The 20,576-nt window shown below is 33.9% G+C and overlaps 1 protein-coding gene across 1 annotated transcript in view; it reads right to left on the bottom strand.

Annotated features, from left to right (window-relative positions):
* SPATA16 (spermatogenesis associated 16) overlaps positions 1–20,576 on the bottom strand; it is a 181,268-nt gene that overhangs the window by 91,566 nt on the left and 69,126 nt on the right. The window contains exon 3 of the mRNA XM_032484198.1: positions 16,511–16,600. Within this exon, the coding sequence (XP_032340089.1) occupies positions 16,511–16,600 (90 nt within the window). The remainder of the gene's footprint in view (positions 1–16,510; positions 16,601–20,576) is intronic.

The following is a 20,576-nucleotide window of genomic DNA, read 5'->3' as shown; positions in this document are numbered from 1 at the left end:
AATTGACATTTATAAGAATAATTATGACATAGAATGCACACTAGTAGCTGTCAAGACCAGGCACAGAAGTAGTACGGAAAAATAAAAATTAATCCTATTGGGAGAAAATGGAGTCAGTAAAACCTTCCCAGGGAGGTGGGCCCCAAGAAAGGCTTAAGAGATGACCAAAGAGGGAAAAGCTATTCTGAGCAGAGAAGATGGACTGTGCAAAAGCATGAAATAGCATGTATGCTGTGCTTGGGTAGTATATCAGTACTGAAAAGTGTGCATGCATCTGTATGTGTATGTGTGTAGAGGAGGCTGGACAGATAAGCAGGGTCTTAATTATAAGAGACCTTTAAAAAAATTTTTGGCCAAGATTTATTCCATAGATTATGGAGAGCCATTTAAAGTAATTAGTCTGGAGAGAGATGTGTTCAAATTTGTTCTGTAAATAAAACATACTACACATACTGTTTTTTTTTAACCTGCTCTGAAGAATGAACAGTATGATGAGAGTATCTTCCACATTATTAAATATTTATCTGTCCGCTAATTAAAATGGTTGCATTGTATTCCATGGATATTTTCACCATTTAATTAATCAGACCCTTATGTTAGACAGTAAAGATGTTGGGAGAGTTAAGTTTTTGAGAGCAATAAAGAGTTCAGTTTATAACATGTTTTAATTGAGATGCTTATAATACAGCCAAATGGGGATAACCAGAAGGTGCTTGAATATATAAATGTGAAGACAGGGAGCAAGATCTGAGAATGTAGACATAAATTTAGAGTCATTAGTATATTGATTAGTTGAAGCCAGGAGAGGGAATTTAATGGCCAAGGAAAAGTAAACACAATTTATAAAAAAGAGTAAGGGGATAGAACCTTTGAAAATACTGATTTTTAAGCAGTAGGTTGAGGAATAAGAGACTGAGAAGGAAAAGTCAAAGAAGTAGGAAAACACATCCAGAGAATATGATGTCAGGAAATCCAAGGGAAAGGAGAAAGTTGATTCTCGTAACAACTTTTGGAGACACGAGTCCAGGTACTATGATTATTATTATTCTCATTCATAGGGGGCTAAGGATCTTGCTGAGGCCAATGCAATTATAAGTGATAAAACTGGATTGCTGATCTTGATTGTCTAACCCCAGTTCTAATGAAGTTAGCACAGAATTTTATGATTCAGATAATTAAAGAAGAGTATAAAAGAATAGCAGAATAAGCTTCAAAAGCTAAAATTAAGATGGAATCTGTAGGAGAAATAAGATGTAGGAAAAGAACATGTTCTTAAATTATAGCAGGCAAAGGATATCCCAAAATAGGTTGGGAGAGAGAGATGATAAAAATGTCTTTAAAATGTTAAGTCTTGGCTTTCAAATTTGGGAATGTGGTGGATAAGATGATCAGAGAAACCCTACCCAGAACAGCTGATACTCTTAAACAAGACAGACTGAAAACAAACATCACAAACAGGTGTTTTAAAATTTTTTTCCTTTTTGAAAGAATTTAAAATTTACAGAAAAGTTGCAAAAATAGACAGAGAGTTAAAATATATCCTTCCACCCAGTATTCCCTAGCTTCCTCTAATTTTAACTACTTACATAAATATAGTGCAATGAATAAAACCAGGAAATTAATATTGGCACATTGCTATTAACTGAACTACAGATTTTTTAAAATTTCGTCAGTTGTTTTTTTCCCTTAATGCCCTTTTGTTTTTGTTGTTCCAGGATCCAATGAAGGATCCCACAATATATTTAGTTGTGTTTCCTTAGTGTCCTCCATTCTTTGATATTTCCTTATTTTTCCCTTTTCTTGAACCTTTTAATGCATACTGACTGGTTATTATGTAGAATGTGTCCCAGATTGAGTTTGCCTGCTGTTTTCTCATGATTAGAGTGAAATTATGCATTTTAGGCAAGAACATTATCAAAGTGTTGTTCTTCTCACTGCATACAATCAGGGGGTACAATGTTGATGTTTCATTACTGATGATGTTAACCTTGATCATTTGATTAAGGTGATATTAGCTGGTTTTCTTCACCAGAAAGTTACTAGGTTTCCCTTTTCAATTGATAAATATTTGGGGGAGATATTTTGAGACTATGCTAATATTATATTTCTCCTCAAATGTTTGCCTACTAACTTTAACACCCATTAGAGGATCTTTTAAAAAGCTATGTAAATTTTTAAAATTTTTTAAATTAATAAACTTTATTTTTTTAAGCAGCTTTAGGTTCACAGCAAAACCTAAAAGTAGAAAGTAGAAAAGTAGAAAATAGGGAGATTTCCCATATATTTCCTGTCTCTACAGACTCAGACCTACCCCAGCTATCTATATCCCACACCACATGGTACATTGTTATAATCAGTGAACCTACATTGGCATATTGTTTTCATTCAAAGTCCATAGCTTATATTAGAGTTCACTCTTGGTGTTGAATGTCTTATGGGTTTTGACAAATGTTTAATGACATATATCCACCATTGTAGTAATAGAGTTTCTACATTATCTTATAGGAGTTTTATAGTTTTGTGTCTTGCATTTAGGTCTGTGATCCACTTTGAGTTAATTTTTTGTGAAAATGTAAGGCCTGTGTCTAGAGTGAGTGAGTGAGTGAGTGTGTGTGTGTGTGTGTGTGTGTGTGTGTGTGTCCAGCTATTTCAGCACCGTTTGTTGAAAAGACAATCTTTGCTCTGTTGTATTGCCTTTGTTCTTTTGTCAAAGGTCAGTTGACTATATTTATGTGGGTCTATTTTGGTTCTCTGCTCTATTCCATTGATCTGTTTGTTTATTTTTTTCCCAATACCATACTGTCTTGATTACTGTAGCTTTATAGTAAATCTTGAAGTTGGGTAGTGTTAGTTTTCCAACTTTGCTCTTCTCTTTTAAGATTGAGTTAACTGTTCTCTATCTTTTGTCTCTCTATATCAACTTTAGAATTGAGTTGTTGATATCCACAAAATAGCTTGATGGGATTTTGATTGGAATGAATCTAGATCAAGGAGGGAAGAACTGACATCTTGACAACATTGTGTCTTTCTATCCTTGAACATAGACTATCTCTCTACTTATTTAGTACTTCTTTGATATATTTAATCTGAGCTTTGTAGTTTTCATCATATATTTTGTTAGTTTTATACCTAAGTATTTCATTTGTTTGGATGCTAATGTACATGGTAATATGTTTTAAATTTCAAATTCCACTTATTTATTTCTGGTATATAGGAAGCAACTGACTTTTGCATATTCGGCTTGCACCTTGCACCCTTGTTATAATTGCTTATTAGTTGCAGGATTTTTTTTTAAATCAGTTCTTTCAGATTTTTTACGTAGGTTATCTGAGAATAAAGGCAATTTTGTTTCTTCCTTCCCGAACTGTATACTTTTCCCTTGGCTTATTGCCTTAGCTAGAACTTCTAGTATAGTGTTGAACAGGAGTTGTGAAAGTGGACGTCTTTACCTTATACCTGATATTAGTGGGAAAGCTTCCATTTTCTCATCAAGTATAATATCTATAGGTTTTTATTGTAGGTATTTATCAAATTGAGGAAGTTTCTCTTTGTTATTAGCTTTCTGGGCATTTTTATCATAAGTGAATACTGGATTTTGTCACATGATTTTTCAGCATCTATTGATATAATCATATGCTTTTTCAGAGTATTGATGTGATGGGTTACATTAATTGATTTTCAGATACTGAACAAACATTGCATATTTAGGGTAAATCCCGCTTGATCATGGTATATAATCTCTTAATATATTGCTAGATTCAATTTGCTAATATTCTGTTTAGGACTTTGCATCTATGTTTGTGAGAAATATTGGTCTGTAGTTTTCTTTTCTTGAAATGTCTTTGTCTTATTTTGGCATTAGGATAATGCTAGCTTCATAGAATGAGTTAGAAAATATTTTCCCTGGTCTTATCTTCTGGAAGAGATTGTACAGAAATGGTATATTTTTTTTCCTTAAATGTTTTGCAGAATCCACCAGTGAACCTACTTGGCCTAGTCCTTTTCTTTTTTTTTTTTTTGAAACAAAATGTCTATTCAATTTCTTTAGTAGATATAGGCCTATTTAGATTGTTTCTTTGTGATTTTTGCAAATTATATCTTTGAAAGAATTGTTCATTTAATCTAAGTTATCAAATTTGTGAGCATAGAGTTGTTCATACTATTCCTTTAATGTTCTTTCAATGTCCATGGAATCTGTAGTGATGTTCCCTTTTTCATTTCTGATATAGTAGTTTGTGTCCTATTACTGATATTTAGCTAGTGGCTTAGTGATTTTATTGATCTTTTCAATGAACCAGTTTTGGTTTTGTTGTTTTTTTCCTAATGATTTTCTGTTTTCAGTTTCATTGTTTTTGGCATTTTCTTCTGCTTATTTGGATTTAATTTGCTCTAATTTTTCTAATTTCCTAAGGTGGAACCTTAGATTATTGATTCGGGTCTTTCTTCTTTTCTAAAATATGTATTCAAGACTAAAATTTTTGCCCTAAGCACTGCTTTTACTGCATCGTACAAATTCTGATAAATTGTATTTTCATTTTTTTAGTTGAAAATATTTTTAAATTTCTCTTAAGATTTCTTATTTGAGTCATGTGTTATTTAGAAGTGTGTTTAATCTCCAAGTATTTGGGGGATTTTCCAGCTATCTGTCATTCTTTTCTATTTGAATTCCACTGTAGTCTGAGAGCAGATACTGTATGATTTCTGTTCTTTCAAATTTGTTAAGGTATATTTTATGGCCTAGAAGTGGTCTATTTTGGTGAATATTCCCTGTGAGAATGAGGATATAATATGCTGTTGTTGGGTGAAATAGTCCAAGAGATACCAATTTTATCCAGTTGTTGAGTTCAGCTGTGTCTTTACTGATTTTCTACCTGTTTGGCCTTTTTATTTCTGATAAAGGATATTAAAATCTCCAATTATAATGGTGGGTTCATATATTTCTCCTTAAGTCTCTATAATTTTTGTCCTATATTTTGTGATTCGCTATTGTTAGGCACATATGTGTTAAGAATTGTCATATATTCCTGATTTATTGATCCATTTACCATTATGTAATGCTCCTCTTTATCCCTGAAAACTTTCCTTGGTCTGAAGTCTGCTCTAAAATTAATATAGATACTCCTACTTTCTTTTGATTGATATTAGCATGATATATCTCTATCCACTTATTTTTAATCTATATGTGCCTTTATATTTAAATTGAGTTGCCTGTAGGCAGAATATAGTTAGGCATTATTTTTGACCATTAACATGTAAAATGATTATTGATAAAGTCAGATTAATAACTACCATATTTGTAACTGTTTTCTATTGTCATTATTCCTATTTTTGTCTTCCACACTTTTTCTGCCTTTTGTGTTTTTGTTTAGGCATTTTATGACTCAATTTTTTCTCCACTTTAGCATATTAGTTGTACTTCTTTTTTTTAAACTTTTTTCAGCTATTGTCCTAGAGTTTCCGATATACATTTACTGCTAATCCAAGTACACTTTGAAATGACACTATACCATTCCACAGATAGGGCAAGTACCTTAAAATAACAAAAATTCCTAATTTTCTCTCTCATCCCTTGTAATCAGTTATTGCTGTCATTCATTTCACTAATCCGTAAGCATACATAAGTGCCTATATACATATACATAAGCATATACATAAGCATCCATAAACGAATATATTGTTGCTATTATTATTTTGTACAAACTTATCAGTTAGGTCTATTGAGAATGAAAAAAAACCAAATGTTTTTATTTTACCTTCACTTATTCATTCTCTCATGCTATCCTTTTATTTATGTAGATCTCAGTTTCTAACCTATATAATTTTTCTTCTCTTTGAAGAACTTTTTAAAAGCATTTCTTGCAGGACAGATCTACTGGCAACAGATTTTTCTCAATTTTTGCTTGAGAAAGTCTTTATTTCTTCTTCACTTTTGAAGGATACTTTCACAAAGTACAGAATTCTAGGTTGGTGTTTTTTTTTCTCTCAACACTTTAAATGTTTCATCCACTCTCTTCTTGCTTGCATGATTTCTGAAGAATAGTCAGGTGTAATTCTTATCTTTGCTTCTCTGTATGTAAATGTTTTTTTCTTGTGTTTTTTTTCAGAATTTTTTCTTTATTTCTGGTTTTCTGTAATTTGAAAATATGCTAAAGTGTAGTTTTTTGGTATTTACTCTGCTTGATGTTCTCTAAATATCCTTGATCTGTGCTTTGGTGTCTGATGGTAATATCTGGGTTGTAGTAATAAGTTATTGCTTCAAATATTGCTTCTTTTCTTCTCCTTTTGGTATTCCCATTACATGCATGCTATACCTTTTGTAGTTGTTCCACAGTTCTTGTATATTCTTTTCTTTTTTTTTCCAGTCTCTTTTCTCTTTGATTTTTAGTATACCATTTTGGAAATTCCTATTGTCATATCCTAAACTCAGAGATTTTTATTCGGCTTTATTCAGCCATAACCATTCTAGTTAATGAGCCCATCAAAGACATTCTTCATTTCTGTTACAGTGTTTTTAATCTCTAGCATTTCTGTTTCTTTCTTGGAATTTTCATCTATCTCCTCACATTATCCATCTGTTCTTGTATGTTGTTTATTTTTCTGTTAAAGCCCTTAGCATATTAGCTGTGTATTATTAATTATGTATTTTTCAAAGTTCCTGTTCTGATCATTGCAGCATTCCTGCCACATATGATTCTGGTTCTGATGCTTGCTAATTTTCTTTAAACTGTGTCTTTTTGCTTTTTAGTATGACTTATAGGTTTTTATTACAAGGGGAACATGATGTATTGCAGAGAAGGTACTGTTGCAAATAGGCTTTTGATAATGTAGTGGTAAGATATTGGGGGAGAGGAAGCATTCTGAAGTCCTATGTTTAAGTCTCAGTCTGTGAGTTATATTAGATGAGCCTGCGCTCCTGGACTGTGGATTTCACCAGTGCTCCCCAGTTTGTACCTCCTCCCCAACCATTTAGGTTTGACAAAATGGATAGAAAAGACTGGAGTTAAATATTTCTCTTCCTCTACGTATATTAAGCTCTGGTAAAATACATTCTCTTGTAGGCAAACTTTGCTAAGAAGAACAGAATGCTCTGGCATATTTCGAAATGATTCCTTTCCCCCTCCTCCTGTTGGAACCATGGGGAGATTTTTCTTTCATATTCACTGTGAGGACTTGGTAGAGCTCCTTGTGGTAAAACTCATAAAAGTGTAGGCTCCGACCTGTGATTGGGCCCTCCTAGAATTTTTAACTTTTAGAATTTCCCACATTGAGCATCCAGAAATTTGTCAGTTACACTTCAGGTTTTCCTACCCTACCACTGGTTCCCATAGAGGTTTCTGCTCAGAGATTTCTCCTCCAGTAACTTGTGATTCTCTTTATCTGTCTGTCTTTCCTATTTGGGGACAGCTAGTTTTGCTCTGTGGTCTAGTAACCACATAAGAGGAAATGTGCATAGGGAAAAGGAGACAAAGCCTGAGGTCTGAGCATAGTGCAGATTGAATAGAAGACCCACCTACATAGTGGTTTCTTTAAGAATTAACATGTTCAATGAAAGAACTAGGAGAAACTCTTATAGAGCTAAATGGTAGAATTACATGCCCATCTGCATTTTGAATCCTAGTGGAGTACAACAAAAAGTAAAAAAGTCTTTCTTGGGAATTCCTAATCAGAACCTGTATTATCTTGGTTTGGAATTCAAATTCACTCTTTCTACAATTTATGTAGAAGAGTAAAAGTCCAAAAATAGACAAGAGATCTTTGAAAAAGAATCAGTTGGAGAGGTTTGCTTTGCTAGATATCAAGATATATTATAAAACTATCCTGCTTATGGTAGTGTGGTTTTGGCAGTGCAACACACTAATAGATAAATGAATAGAACACAGGCCAGAAATCAGCATATTCATATTCATATATGTAAAACTGATCTAGATAAAATCAACATTGAAGACCAATAACAAAAGGATTTGATAAGATGATATCAAGATAATTGGATATCCATTGAGGGGAAAACATGATAATAAATTCCTACCTCACACCATATATAAAAATCAATTATCATTGGGTCAAAACTTTAAAGGCAAAGGGAACACTTTAAACTTTTGGAAAACAATATAGAAGGCTATCTTATTGAGCTTGAAATAGATGAGTATTTCTTAAAAGTCAAATAGTGCAAATCTTAAGGAATTTGACTACTCCTGACTAAGTTTTTAGGCTTATTTTTTAGTAAGAAGGTATAATGAAGAGTATGATTATATAAGCCATAAGTTGAAAGAAATTACTTGCAACACATATAACTAAAAATTATTAGTACCTAGAAGTATAAAGAGTCCTGAAATTCAATGATTAAAAGATAAACACAATAAAAAATGAATCAAAGTAAATACACAAATGAACATATTGCTGAAGAAGAAACATGACTGGCCAATAAATATTAAAAATGCACAGGCTTATTAGCAATAAAAAAAAGTGAACCACAACAAGGCAATACCATTTCAAACTCATCCAAATAGCAAATATGAAAAAGTCTGACAATACCAAGTGCACTTTCCTGTGTGTGTGTGTGCATGCGCAGGAGTCTGTATCTTGATAAAATGAAGCTCAAAATCCAGCTTTGCTACTTATCAGTGATGTGGTCTTTGACAAGTCATTCAAACCCTAGCTTCAGTTTCCTCACCTACAAAATGCAGAATATAATTTCTTTGCGGAGTTGTGAGGAACAATGATAATGCGAGACAAACATCTGACATATAGTTTGGCAGAGAGCAGGGGGGGCAGTCATAGATGATGGCTGCTAAAATTGAGATAAATTGGGGTGCTTGTCCAGAAATATAATGTTTATGCCAAAGTTTCACTCAACAGAATTAAGTCAGAGTGAATGTAGTAGGACTTTAAACACCTTTCTTCAAAAATGCTCTTGTTGTTGTTCATTCTCGTAACAACGACGACAGTAGCATCAGCAGTAGTAATGATGAATCACTGAAGGCGTAACTCTGTGCGAGGCACTGAGTTTAGTGTTTTATATTCATTATTTTATTTACTCCTTATGCCTACTTTGTAAAGTAGTATTATTATCTTCATTTTATGGTTGAGGAAATTGAAACTCAAAGAGCTTACTTAATTAACTTGCCCACGGTCACACATAGGCAGTTATTTGTAGTCTTGGGAGTAGAACACAACTCTCCCTGGCTTGACTATAATTCTCTAGTGTAGTTGATTCCTCTTTAGCAGACAGATACAAAATCAGAACTTTTGACTTATGAGCAATTTTCATAATTAGTGGCATCGAGATTAATTTATGTGAATAATAGTGTGATGAACCAATGCCAGTATTAAAAAAAAAAAGGTTTATGAATTTCAGTTGGAGTTTCTGGTAGTGTCAGTATTTTCAGCCTAAATCTTTTGTGGAGGTATTGCTATTTTTGACAGAATTGAGGAAAGGGGAAAAAAAAAAGGAGAATTAGAGTAAAAATGAGGTGACCTGAACACTTTTCTTTTTCTATGTGATTTAAAGCTCCATCTACCAACCCCAGAGACCTCCACAGTCTGACTCCCTTCAGGAATAATTAGAATATCACTCAGACTGAAACAGGATGCTAAAATTCATAATATATTCATACACAAAATTTATTTTAAAAGCTAGAATCTTGCCCCTTTTAACTCCTTAAAGCAGCCAAACCCTTGTCCTTTAACCCCTATGTTAACAGGGGGCTTTCCAAAAACACAGATGTGCAGACTCTTGGAGTGAGACAGAATCTAATAGTCTTGGGGTGTAGTTTTGTTTCTTGTTGTGCAGAATTTCAGCTAAAGGATTGCTCAAAATATTGTGGTTTCAATGTTGAGAAACTTATTGTCTCTTGAGGTAGCTTCATCTATCTTCAGAGAGCTCTGATTGCTAACAACAACTGAAACAATGATAATAGCTCATTTTTTATTGAGCGTTTATGATGTGGCAAGTACTGTGCCAAGTGCACAACGTGAATTGTCTCATTTATCCTCATAATAACCTCTGTGACACAGGTGCTATTATTATCTCCAATTTACAGATTAAAAACACAGAGGTTTTGATCCATTTATTATAATTTTAACATCTACAGACTCAACTCTAATTTACTTGGCAACACTTTGATATTAGAGAACAGCTCAGAACTCTGAGTTAAACATCAGCTTTTTTGCATTAAACTTTTAATGTTTAATTGCTTTTCTACATTCCATTTTTGTAGAAAATGTGAAATCAGGTAGACATCTGATTGAAGGGAAGAAGGAGGGAAGAAATCTTATTTCTTCACATTTAAAATGTGACACCCCGGAGCCTTATTACTGTCTCTCTTGTGTTGTCTTCATTGCTCCACCCACTTTTTTAAAGATGCAAGGTTAGATCTATAGCAATGAAAAACATTTTCCTCTGTAACCCACTACACTATTTGCAGAAAGTACACATAGTCCTAGAAGGTACATGTAGCCCCAGAACTGTATGCATTTCTAAATTAGTTTAGAAGTGCTTAGAGGTAATACAAATGCATAGTATATCATTCAAAAGAGAAAAGGGACAAAAATAATTACCAAGATAAACATCAGAGGGGGGAGGGTATAGCTCAGCGGTAGGCTGCATGCCTACTATGCATGAGGTCCTCAGTTCAATCCCCAGTACTTCAATTGAAAATAAATAAGTAAATAAACCAAATTACCCCCCCAAAAACCCCAAAACAATAAAAAAAAAAAAAAAAAGATAAACATCAGCAAGAGAGAGGAATTCACAAAGTCAATCAATGTTTGTTTTCCCCTAATGGATTTTTGGATGCTGTTTTTAACAGCCTGAGTTAAATTTTTTTTCCTCTATTTATGTAAGATTATGTATCCTTAGTGTGATTTACTTATAATTTGGATCATGTTCAAAACTTTTCTTAAGGCAACAGAATTACATTTTAGCCACCTGATGTTATTATAGCCTTATACAATTGGTGTTTTTATGATAAAATTAGACATTTATAAATCTGCAATTTTAAATCTTTAAGACGTAAGAGATGGCTAGAAACTTGAAGCTGTAGTATATTTGAACCTTCACTTTCTCCCTTAAAATCACGAACACTACACCTTACATACGTAAAAGTTGGGTGTGTTGTATAGTCTTATAGTTAGATATTTAACCTAAGCCATGTGAAATGACTAAAAATCTCTTTATTGATATGAGTTTTAGAAATCATACATTAAGAAGCAATATTTTTACAGCGCTTAGGATTCATGCAGCTGTGTCATAGGTAGGGAAAAGGAAAGTCACTTAATGGAGGAATGATCATGCCCGCCTTCCAACATATCACTGTATGTTACGTATGACTGGCTAAGCCTGACCACACTAAAGCTATTCTCGCAACGGTGGACTGCCTCCAATAAACAGAAAGAAAGCCCATCAGGCAGATGGCCAATTTAAGAATAAAAATGAGCCTACACTCGTCATTTAATCTATTTGTAGGCATAAATGAGAACTTATTTTAACAAAAAAACCCTGTGGTGTATTTTTAGCATCTTGCATGGTGAATGAATGGATTTTCTGCTTCCAGTTGAATCAGAACTGTTAAAATAAGCTCCCAACACTACTATCATCTCTTCAGAATCACTTGTCTTGAGTCTACCTGTCAGTATATTCTCCTCCCTTGCAAGATACATAATAATCTCATTTAAAATCATTGAGTTCCATGGCACCAAAAAAGCTGACACAGTTTCTCCCTGCTTGCTGTTGTACTACTACTCCTGAGTGATTGCTTATCTGCGTCAACACCACTGTTTTATGTTTCCAGATTTCTGAACAAACACTTCAATTTATTTTTGGATCACTCTTTTCTTTTGACAGATTGTGATTTATGTATGCATTATTTCCAATTTCCAGTGGGAACAACTTTCATAAGAAAACAACAACAACAGAGCCAAATCCCCAAGTCCCCTGGGTCTCAAGAAACCCACCTACTTCCGTCTCTACTAACCTCTACTATCTTGCTTGTCAGTGAGGGTAGCTATGAATTAATGCATCTTAAAATACCACGGTTTGATTTGACTTAACAGAAACACACTGCCTGGCAAAGAACCCTGGAACATCTTGATACTCACAGAGAGCCCAGACCTGAAGTTTTATACTAATTCTCATTCAGTACTCTAATGTGGCACTCCTTAGGCATAGCTGACCATTCATTTCTAAAATAATCATTATTAAGGAATTTATTGTTTGAGGTTTTCATTGTACACTTATCCAGAGAGCAGATTCTCAGAAAATTCAAGTATTTTAATTTGTCTCAGAGTATCAAAAATAAGATAAAACAGAAACAAATGTAATCACTGATCAGTTAAAATAATGGCAATCCCCAAGGAAAGCCAAAGTCTTAAAGAAGGAATAAGATGATTTTAGAAAGGCTTATTAATGACTAGAAGGAAGGGGATGTTCACAAGGAAGGGATTTTTTTTTTCCCCAGAAAAGGTAAGAGTCAAAAAAAAAAAAAAAAAGAAAAGAGAAAAAGAAATCAGAATAAAAGGCAAATGTGGAGGAGGATGAGAATGGCAGGTAGCCAAAATGGTAAAATCGGAGTGAACTAAAAGCTGCTGTCAGGTTGAGAGTGAGAGAGGCAAAGCTGAGAATTAATTATGAGGGAGAAAACCCTTATTATATCAACAAGCAGACTGATACAGCGTGGTAGCATCTTACCAACTTGTGTTTTTAATCCTGAAAGGTGAATGTAACATGAAATAGCTCTGAGAGCCAATGTGTCATTTAGTGCAGTACATTAAGAAGGGCAAAGATAAGAAAATTTTGGCCTACATATTGTATTATTTAATCTTTCTCACAATATTATATAACTTACATGACATTAAATAATAATATTTCAAAATCAAAGAGCAAATCAGATTTGTTGTAGATAGTAAATTAACTAATGCTATTGAACTTTGTAAAATAACATCTTTTTCTAATAGTGGACTGCTCCTTTTAGACCAAAATCTTCCCCCAGCTGGCTTTGCACAAAATTTGATGTGGGAAAGAATCCTTCCGCTGGTTGGAGGAAGCTCAGCCCTGGCCTCTTGAGGGATTAAATTCCAGGTTCCATTTAGGGCTGGAGAGAAGACTGGATCCAGGCTTAAAAGCTGTGACCCACACACAGCCTTCTGTGGGCTTCAGATCAGCTTCTCAGATGATGAGTTTGTTGAATGACCAATTTGTTAGATTTATAGATATGTTTATCTCCTAAAACTTAGCTTATTGTTACTCTTTAGAAAATTTATAATAATTCTGCAGATGGATTTGAAGGTAGCCAGGACTCCAGAGTTCTGGGCCCTCAGTTTCTCTCTTTGCTTTAGTCTCACCTCTGTGGGATCCAAAGCCCAGACTGTACTGTATTGCCCACTGTCCTTTTCCCTATCTTGGCTTTCTAGTTTCAGAAGATAAAGTAGAATGCTATTCAAATTGCCTCCTTAAATACAAGTTGTTGTAACTGCTATAAACAGTTAAAAATACATTTTATCACATGGGCAAATTTGGTCACTCTCCAAAAATTGGGGAAAGAATTGTAAAAATGATGAAATGTTATAAACAAAAAAAGGACTTTTAAAATATCAGAAAGAAATTAATATGAACTGTTTAACTTTTAAATTTTGGTTATATGAATAAGGAAATAATCATAGGATGTACTATAGAAAGGTAGAGTAATAATCATATACATAAGAAGAATGTATTTATGAGAATAAATCATTCCATAACCTTAGCTTTTAAAAAATTGAAAAATTGCAAAACATTAAAAAATTTGCTGAATGTCTTTATGAGAAATATGTACATAAGAAAATGTATTTCTATTAATTAGCAAGATTATTTCTCAAAATAAGATTTTAGTAAACTTTAAATTTGGTGAATTCTGCAAACTGGTCACTTGGCAAATTGATTCTTCAATGAATTACATTTTCATGAATGGGACTATTTCAGCTTTCTTAAGATGAACTGTGTTTGAAAAACTTGAAATAATTAGCAACATTTAAAAGTCAGTAAATTTCTTGGAAAGCTCTAGATTATTACACTATTTCTTGAAGATTGAAAAATCTGCTACATTGAACCTATATTTCTATACAGGAACATTAGCTGGACTTGAATAAGGCTGCTCCCTTCAGCACGGCCAGTGTGCTCATGACGGTCCTGGTTTATGCTTGTTTTCTTTGCATAATTCTTAATAGTGCCTACTTTCACTATTGCAGTATTTAATCCAAAAAATAAATTGTATGGCCACTCCAGTGAATGAATTCCAGTTCTCCCTAGTTTGTGCACGTTTTGTCTTTTAATTGGCCTCCTTCACACACTATCTGCATAGGCTTTATAAGCATTTCAGTGTGTTATTTCTGCTCTAGAATCCCGCTGTCTAGCTCATGTATGTAGAAATACACAGCTAATTCTTCCTTAGTGACGGATTGGGGGTTGGAGGAAGGATGACTAATACTCTACATGGAGGATTATAATTGCCAAGGAAACCAAGATGAAAAACACTTGTATATGAAAGAAATTGTGTCTGCTTCTGTTGGAAAGTCTACAATGCTATAGCCAACAATTATCAGGAACTTTCTCAAGGAGCATTGTTGAGCTAGTCATCAAATATTATTAAACAGATATATTTATTGTACTGCAGGGATATAAATGTCAAAAGAAATGGAGAGTCACTGCCAATATTACATGGTGAGTACTGACAAATTCCTAATTTTCAACTTCTCATTGTTTATTAATTTGTTTTAGGAACCATTAAGAATTATTATCACAAATTTAAGCCACACAGTTAGGTTAGATACAATTAAGTTATAGTCAATGATATGCTGGTATCTGACTCTCTCCTAAACTCAAAAAGTATGGATTTGTAACATTTGCCAATTTCTGTAGTGTAAATTCTCCCAGCATTGCTAATTTCTCCTACAGTTAACAGCTGAAGTTAACATCTCCTGATATTCCTGAATATTTAACAGTTGACTTCCTAGAGTCTGTACAAGCTTACCCAGCACACCACTAGCAGCTTTTAACTAGTTGCAATCTACTTCTGAAGTTGCATCTAGCTTTTTCCTATTATCTTTCAATTAAATTCAGAAGACACATTAATAAACCTCTTCTCAAGGGAAACTATTTTACAGATAATTGTATCTCTCTATGCTGAACTTATTAGCTTCATTTGTAGCTAATTGCCTTTAAAAAGTGTGGGACAGAAGGAAGCTTACTGTCATCTCTTAAACGTCCTCTCACTCACATAGTGTGTGTGGACAGCCCGTGAGCCATAGGGACAACTCAGTGGAGAAAATACCAACTAGGAAGATGTTGTATGTGAATATGTAAGATAAAACATTTAGGAAAAAAGTATAAGGAAAAATAAAATGTGAAAAAAGAGATTGATAAAGACCTATTTTAATTATTCAAAGTGGACATGAACACAGTTAAATAAATGTTTTGCCATATTGGTTGTTTGACTGCAGAGTGAGAGTAGTTGTGATTATTTCTGCCTTCCATATCTATCATTTAATTGAGTTCAAGTAACTCCTAGGACCATCTTATAAAATGGAATTCGTGTCAAACTCATGGTATCAATTTTATGGAATCATTTCATTATCCACTTAAATTCTTTAAACTTCGTTTTCCAAGAACGGGTCATTTCCAAAAGTTCTAGAGATAGTAGCCACCAGCAACCTGGGCCCCCCGTTCCTGTTACTGTGGGTTTCTCCCTAGTAGTTATGGTTGGAGTACGTGCAGAAACCAGTCACACTTTCCTGATAAATTCCTGGGGTGGTAAAGTGGATGGGTAAGAAACAGCAGGGACCTGTATACTGAGAGATGAAGAAAATTCTTTGAGAGAATTTATCAAAGGGAAGGGGAGTCTGATATGATGAGGTTGACTCGGAGGGAAAAGCCTAAGTTGTTACAGGGGAGAAGGAATTTTGAGCAGAGCCTTCGGGCTGCTGCACGATTCTTGCAATTTTTTGCTGTACGTCTAGGCTCTGGGGATGAGTCTATCAGGAGCTGCTTCACTAGGTTTTTATGAGGCGTATTTTGGGTTAAAAAGACAATACTTTAGGACACCTGTAACAACCCTTGGTATTATAAGTGATGCTGACTTCTCTAGAAATGGGATGCTGGGGTCCTTTTTACGTGGTTGGATTTTATTTCCAGAACGCAAGAAAAAGGTAGTTGCAAAAGTGTGTCATTAACAACCAGGATCAGGAACCTACTTGAGAGCAAGAGGTCAGGTCCGTTTCTCATCTTCCCTGGAAGTTTCCCCATCATTATAAGTGACCTCATGCCTGGAAAGTTTGAATTTTACTAACAGCTATGAACACAGAATGGCTTTAATTAAAGAAAAAGATAGTCAATAATTGTTGGTTTGACATTTATAAGACAATAATTCTGGTAAAATCATATTCCACAAGAGAAATGGAAAGTCCTATTATGCTATTACCAGAAGCTGAGAATAAAATTAATTTAACTTGAAATAAATCTTCACAAAAGTTACAACAAACATACCGAGCAGCTTCTGAATATCGCTCCAGACATCTAAACACTGTTGCCTGACGAAGATGATTTCGGAAATAGGCTGGGTTTAAAACAATGCTCCTGAAAAGATAAAATAAATGCAAATGTTATTAAGCTTTTAAAAGTCAATTACCAGAAGTGTATAGGAATGAAATAACATTCATTCAGTTTTACATCCTATATATTTTAAAAGATACTAATGAATGAATCATTTTTCCTTCCTGTAATTGTCAGTTAAGACAAATAAACAAGCATTATTGAAAAGCCAAGTTTGCATGATGAAAGCCATTTTATTTATAACACTGGCTAACTTTTATAGACATGACACTGGCAAAGAATTTGAATCCAACTTATATTACATATAAGGCATGATTTTTTTAATTATAGTTAATAAGTCAGGGAAAAATCACAGGTAATTTATGGTATGTCTACCTGTAATGAAGGAGGAGATTGTTAGCTGTATTTCAGGTACAAGAAGGGAACTGGAATTTGAGTGATATGCTCATTTGCACTCTATAATTAGGCCCTGGGTCCTTCCCAAGCTGGACAATGTAGCGGAATGGAAGGAGCCCCTGTACCATTGGCTAAGGACTCTGGTCATGACCTTGCCACTTTTGGTAAGGCCCTTGTTCACTTTCAGTTTCCATTTTCTTTTACTGAAATTACAGAGCTTGACTTTTGGATACGATAATCTATCTGTCCTTACTTGCTAATTCTTCCATTATTTCGTAGAATCCTGGAATCTCAATCCAAGTCCAGATAAGAAGATAGTCACCCCACAGTTGCCTTCTTCCCCTGGAGATAAACTGGTAGCCATTCTTCTTCTTGCCTCACTGAGAGCCAGGCACTGTTCAAGGCATTTGATATAATGAGGTGAACTAGACAGATGTAGACCACCAACTATCACTGAATGAGGAGACAGCCATTAGTGAAAGTTTGAAGTGTAACTTATATTGTAACAGTGTGTTGCGTTATTGCCATAAAATACAAAATGTTACAGAACAAATACAGGATTATTAAACAATATTTTTGTGAGCCTGTTTCCACAAGTTGATGAGAATCACTTGGAATTAGTTCATTATTGAGATAAGTGGTTCTTCATCTTTTTTTGAGAGCATTTTTGAGAATCAGATGAAAGCTATGGACTTCTGTTCAGAAAAATGCACGTGAACATGATTGCCCAAATTTGGGAAATTCCTGTGACCCTTTAAAGCTATTCATGAGCTCTAGATTAAAAAAACAGACACACAGATGAGAATAATTCCGTTCCCAGAAACACTGCTTATGGAAAGAGTAAAGTAAAAAAGAAGCACCTATCTGGCTCACACAGAATCATAGAATTATATGATGATAGGATGGATTGATTTGAATAATCTACCTCACTTTAAACACAAGTGAACAGAGTCCAGAAAGGTTAAGGGACCTTTCTAAAATCATACACTAGTTAGTTGCAGTGCCGCTTCAAGTTTATTACTGTTTCCCATCTCTAGCCACAGCACTTTGTATTATACCTTACTGCTTCCCTATGATGATTTCTGAATTAGGGAGGCCTGAGTTAGCAAAGTTTTACTGTATTCTGTGATTTGTAATTTGTACAAATGAATATACTAATCCTCCAAGAATTTTGGTGATTTCTGATTAAAATATTGGAAATTGAAAGCCTATTACATGAGTTTATTCCATATCAACACTGAACTATTAATCTACTACTAATATTATATTAATTCAGAAAAAGAGTATATTTACAAAGCATGTTTGTGTATTTTATTTCTATAAAAGGAATCTTGTAAAATTAGATCAGAGTGAAAAGAATAGTGCTCTGTCTAGGTTTCTGGGTCTTCTGAGTCTGGCAAGAACTTTTTCTTCCACATTGTAGCTAATTCTTTCCTCTTCATTTGTAATCCTTCATTCACTTGTGCATTCTCAGTAAATGTCTGAAGTGTGATGGGACAAAATCCTTACTGCATGGCCATTTCTAGCCTTTGACATCTCTTTGCCCATGATGTGGTATTATGGTTTTACTGAGCTGTTCTCCAGGAATCTTGCTTTGCCAGCTATGTTCTTTTGATCCAAATGGATTTGACTGGAATGAAGTATGGGATGGGGTGGGCAGGAGTAGTGAGAGAAGCATTTAGTAAAATAGAGGGAGAAGGGAGAGGAGGAGTCATCAAAGTGGCTTTAGTGGAGGAGATTTTTGTGGGTCGTGAGGGTTGGTGAGGTAAATGCTGTTGCAGTGTAATTCTTAAAAAGAATAGATGAAAATTTTTCATGTAATTACAAGTTGTTCTTAAGACGTTGAAGAAATACAAGTAGAGGACATGAGTTTAGAAATCACTATTGCTAAACTAACTAGGTTCTTTTAAACTGCGGCACCACCGTGCACTGAACCACATGAATCACAGCTTCATAAGAGGGATGAAAGAAGACCAGGATCCAGTCTACTCTAAGAGGTGGAGGTATAATTATAAAAGGATGCTTAGAAAGTTAGGATGAGATATTATATTTTTGGGACTCATAATTATTGCAGCATTCACAGTAAGCTTATAATATGCCCTATTAGACACTTGGCAAGGAAATGCTTGCAGTGATTGTAAGGCCTAGTTTTTACACCTTTATTAGTTTATTTGATGCTTTCTAAAATGACATATCCTTTCTTTTGTTTTTGTTTTCTTGTATATATGTATATTTTATTGAAGTATAGTCAGTTTACAGTGTTGTGTCAATTTCTGGCATACAGCATAATGACTACCCTTTTAATGGTATATTTTATGTTGTGTACAGCTTGTAGAGGAAATGTTGATTTATCCTTTAAAAAGTTCTTCATCATTTATCATTTGATGCCATGTGAGGAGATCTAGGAGTCTACCTATAACCAAAATGGTCAGTCTAACTGGGCGTAGTGAAAATAAAAACGACTATATAGTTATAATCAGAGCCAGATCTCTGTATTGATTCATTTGATTTTAAGAGAGGAAATAACTCTGATTTTGTTATGCTGATAGGGATTTTGGTAAAAGAACAAAAATTATGTTAGAGTGGCTAAATTGTAGAAGTCAGTGAATTGTTGTCAGAAGAAAGAAGACAGGGTTAGTAGTGGGCCACGAAGGTCCACAGTATTGACTAGCCCTTCTAGGAGAATGGGATCACGTAAAATAATAAATATTATGATAGATAAAAGTTTAATTTCTTTATCTATTTGTTCCCTGTGGTATAGCTTAGCTTTTTATGATTTCTATTTGTGAATGCTTTAACATTTTTTTGTACATTAAAATTCATATAATTTGATGTGTGTGTGTGCATGAGTGCATGTTCTCTTGTTTTATTAAGTCCCAAGGTCATAATGTTGCAAGACCAGGATATAAGTCTATTTGAGTAATTATTAGAGGTGTCTTAATGCACTTGTCAAAAGATTTATCTTTTTCTCAGTGATTTGATGTGTCACCTTTATTATATATTAAGTTCATATGCACACTTAGATCAATGACTGGAGTTTGTATACACACTTTGATCTGTCTGACTCTGACAGAAACAAGTTGTTTTAATTCTTGTCATTAATTTCTGGAAGGGAAAGAACTACCTGGTGTTCTCTTTGTGAAAATTTTATCTTATATGGCGTATTTATTCTTTCTAATGAACTTTATTGTTTTTATTTTTTAAAGATGCAACCCACCCCCAACATTTAGTGGTTTTCATTGGTGTTGAAGGCATAGATTGATTTGAAGAAGAATTGACATGTTTATAACATTGTCTTCACATTCAGGAACATATTTTCTTCTTTATTCAAATATTCTTTTATGTCTCCCAGTAATAGTTTAACCTTTCTTTTATCTTTTTTAACATAGATGTTTTATTAGTTTCTTGTTAATTCTTAAGTTTAAAAATTATAAATGAGAATTATACATGATAATATATCTGCATATATAGTATATATTTGTATATATGGATAGGTATGTAAATGTGTGAGAGAGAGATATATATATACACTCATACACATACACTTTACTAATCAAAGTATGATCAGCGGCACTTGGGAGCTCATTAGAAATGTAAAATCTTG

This window comes from Camelus ferus, chromosome 1 (assembly GCF_009834535.1).
Source record: "Camelus ferus isolate YT-003-E chromosome 1, BCGSAC_Cfer_1.0, whole genome shotgun sequence".
Taxonomy (NCBI): Eukaryota; Metazoa; Chordata; class Mammalia; order Artiodactyla; family Camelidae; genus Camelus; species Camelus ferus.
Note: the sequence above shows the minus strand (reverse complement) of the source record. Positions and strands in the feature narration are given on the sequence as shown.